A 2,500-nucleotide genomic window follows, 5' to 3' on the forward strand; every position below is an offset into this window, starting at 1 on the left:
GTGCTTTCAAGAGAGAAAATGGATTTTTCTGTAATTCACTCTACTGATTCTTTGTCATTGCAGGTGCAGAAGTCGGCGTGAGCACATCTCGAATTCATGCCCGTGGGCCTGTAGGCATTGAAGGTCTCCTGTCCACCAAATGGGTTTTGCGGGGGAGCGGCCATGCCGCAGCAGATTTTTCTGAGGGTGGAGGACAACGGTATACACATGAGACCTTGCCCACCGACAACTCCTGGGGAGTCTGGAAACTCGAGAAAGTTGAGAAAGAGGTTTAAATGGAGGTTAAGAGGTATTCCCTTTAGATTATGACCACATTTCCACCACTTTTCAACTTTAGATTATGACAAATTTGTTCTGTGACAGGGTGTTTGGCAGGACATGCAAACTATTTCTCTGTCCACAATTTCATTCCTCGTCATGAAGTAGACATTATTCAACCTTATTTTTTCTTTGGCTTGTATCACTGCAAATAATATTGATTATATATATTTTCTTCTTGGTGCAGTGGCCATTAACAAGTGTTGTTGTGTTTATGCAGGAGCGTTGTTTGTGACCTGACAGTGATACCGAATTATTTTTTTTAATTTCTCAGCAACTGTATATCTGCAGTATAACATTCACCACTCCTAATTCCAGTGCTTCACCACAGGCACTTGAGATTTGTTGTTTTATATATTCTATAGAGAAAGTGATTTGTTGTTTTAACGGTAATGCCAGACTCATTTCTTCATACAGGGTGTTTGAGTGTGCTTTCTTCATGTCCAGAATTAAGTCACCTGAATGAAGTCGCCTTGGGATGAATTTATAGTTCACTCAGGGATCCAAGTGACAACTCTGTCTGGACTTGCAGGAATTCTGTTGATGTAAGCTGTGTTGTTCCAACAACATATTTCCCTTTTTCTCCTATTGTTTCTTCATCTCCTATATTATCTATATTGCATACTAGCAGGGGTACCCGGCATTGTCCTGTGCTGTTGTAATCCTGTTGGCATTTTGAAAAAATCTCAAATTTCGGGTTTTTTTTCTTCTATTTTGTTGTGTGGAGGCCTAAAGCACTTCTCCACACCCACTAAGGAATGGGGTCACAGATCATTTAATACCTTCAACAGAGCTTCAAAGACAGGCATGATAGAGCGATTTAAGAAAAAAAATTAAAATCTTTTTTTTCAAAAATTTCAAAAGTTTTTTTTGGCCTAAAACACTCCCCGGCACTCACTGATGAACCTCTGAAAGTTTGATAGATTGTCTTCGTTTGCTTGTTTGACTTTATTTTAAATCGAAACAACGTCGTCATTTTTGCAAATGCAAAAATAAAATCTACAGTGCACATCCTACTTAAAAAGGATGTTGGGTAATTATGTCAATGGGATTATGTCCCTCAAAATAGTGATGGTTTTAGGTGACTTTGACCTTTTGACCTCAAAAGCAATAGGCTTCACTGACCCAATATGCAAACCCTGCTAAGATTTCAAGTCAATCAGATGGAAATTGATGATTTTGTGACCTTGACCTTTTGATTTCAAAACAATCGGCTTCTTGCGTTTTATTGGTGAGCCAATTCAGTGACCCAATATGTAAAACAGTACAAATTTCAAGTCAATTGGATGAAAATTGACTTTTATGCAACCTTGACCTTTGACATTTTGATCGAACAAAAACATAAACAAGAGGCATCTAACTTTTGATTGGTGAACCAATTCAGTGAGCCAATATGTAAATTCTTAAAATTTTAAATAAATGATTACGATGAAAATGGGCTTTTATGTGATATTGACCTTTTGACTAAATTATTAATTTGTCTTCTGCATATTCTCGTAATAAATCTTTGTTGAAAATTTGATGACAAAAGCTCAAATGGTAAAAAAAAAATAAAGTGGCTAAGACATGTACACACACACACAGAAATTATTGCAAAACTCAGTCTCCCACTGTGCTGGGGCCAGGCCAATAACTCCTGCTAAAGTAACAGTGGGAGCTTTGGATGGGACAAAGTGAAGTGCTTTATAAAATTGGTGGCAAAGCTTCATTACATTGGCCTATCATCCCTTTGAGAATGAGCAAGGTTTCAAATAAATACTTTTTTTGCTCATACTTTTCGACAGTACATTTCCTGTCAAAAGGAAAGGACTTCCCTTGCCTTCTGATTTAAACTCGAACCACTATGGCATGATGGAACTTGGACATCTGTTTTCCGATCCATGCTTTTGAAAACACTTTCTCATTTTTAGGTCATCTGTATCATCTCAGTAGAGATGACCTTATAATAACAGTCTCGAAGTCTGTCCGCCCGTCCGTCCGTCCGTACGTAGTCTGTCCGTCCACAATCAAACTGAGTGGAGACAAATAACCAATAGTGGAATGGATAGAGGTCGATGAGATGTGCACAACGATATAACTTTCAAGGTCGTCCAATGTCGAGGTCAATGTCCCGAGGCTGTCAAAGTTGCGAAAATCGTCGATTTCAAATCGTATCTCCTCCCTCATTTATCAAGAGAGATCA

At 38.4% G+C, this 2,500-nt stretch overlaps 1 protein-coding gene and 1 long non-coding RNA gene across 2 annotated transcripts in view; one reads left to right on the forward strand and one right to left on the reverse strand.

Annotated features, from left to right (window-relative positions):
- Positions 1 to 2,500, forward strand: part of ALDH18A1 (aldehyde dehydrogenase 18 family member A1) — an 89,508-nt gene that overhangs the window by 85,460 nt on the left and 1,548 nt on the right. Inside the window, 1 exon segment of the mRNA XM_085879621.1 lies at positions 64 to 2,500. This exon segment is cut by the window's right edge and continues 1,548 nt beyond it. Coding sequence (XP_085735747.1) covers positions 64 to 275 — 212 coding nt within the window. The 3' untranslated portion in view covers positions 276 to 2,500.
- Positions 1 to 2,500, reverse strand: part of LOC147028848 (uncharacterized) — a 56,595-nt gene that overhangs the window by 35,191 nt on the left and 18,904 nt on the right. The window lies entirely within an intron of this gene.

This window comes from Eptatretus burgeri, chromosome 4 (assembly GCF_056783735.1).
Source record: "Eptatretus burgeri isolate ZD-2024b chromosome 4, Ebu_testis_v1, whole genome shotgun sequence".
In the NCBI taxonomy this organism is placed as follows: domain Eukaryota; kingdom Metazoa; phylum Chordata; class Myxini; order Myxiniformes; family Myxinidae; genus Eptatretus; species Eptatretus burgeri.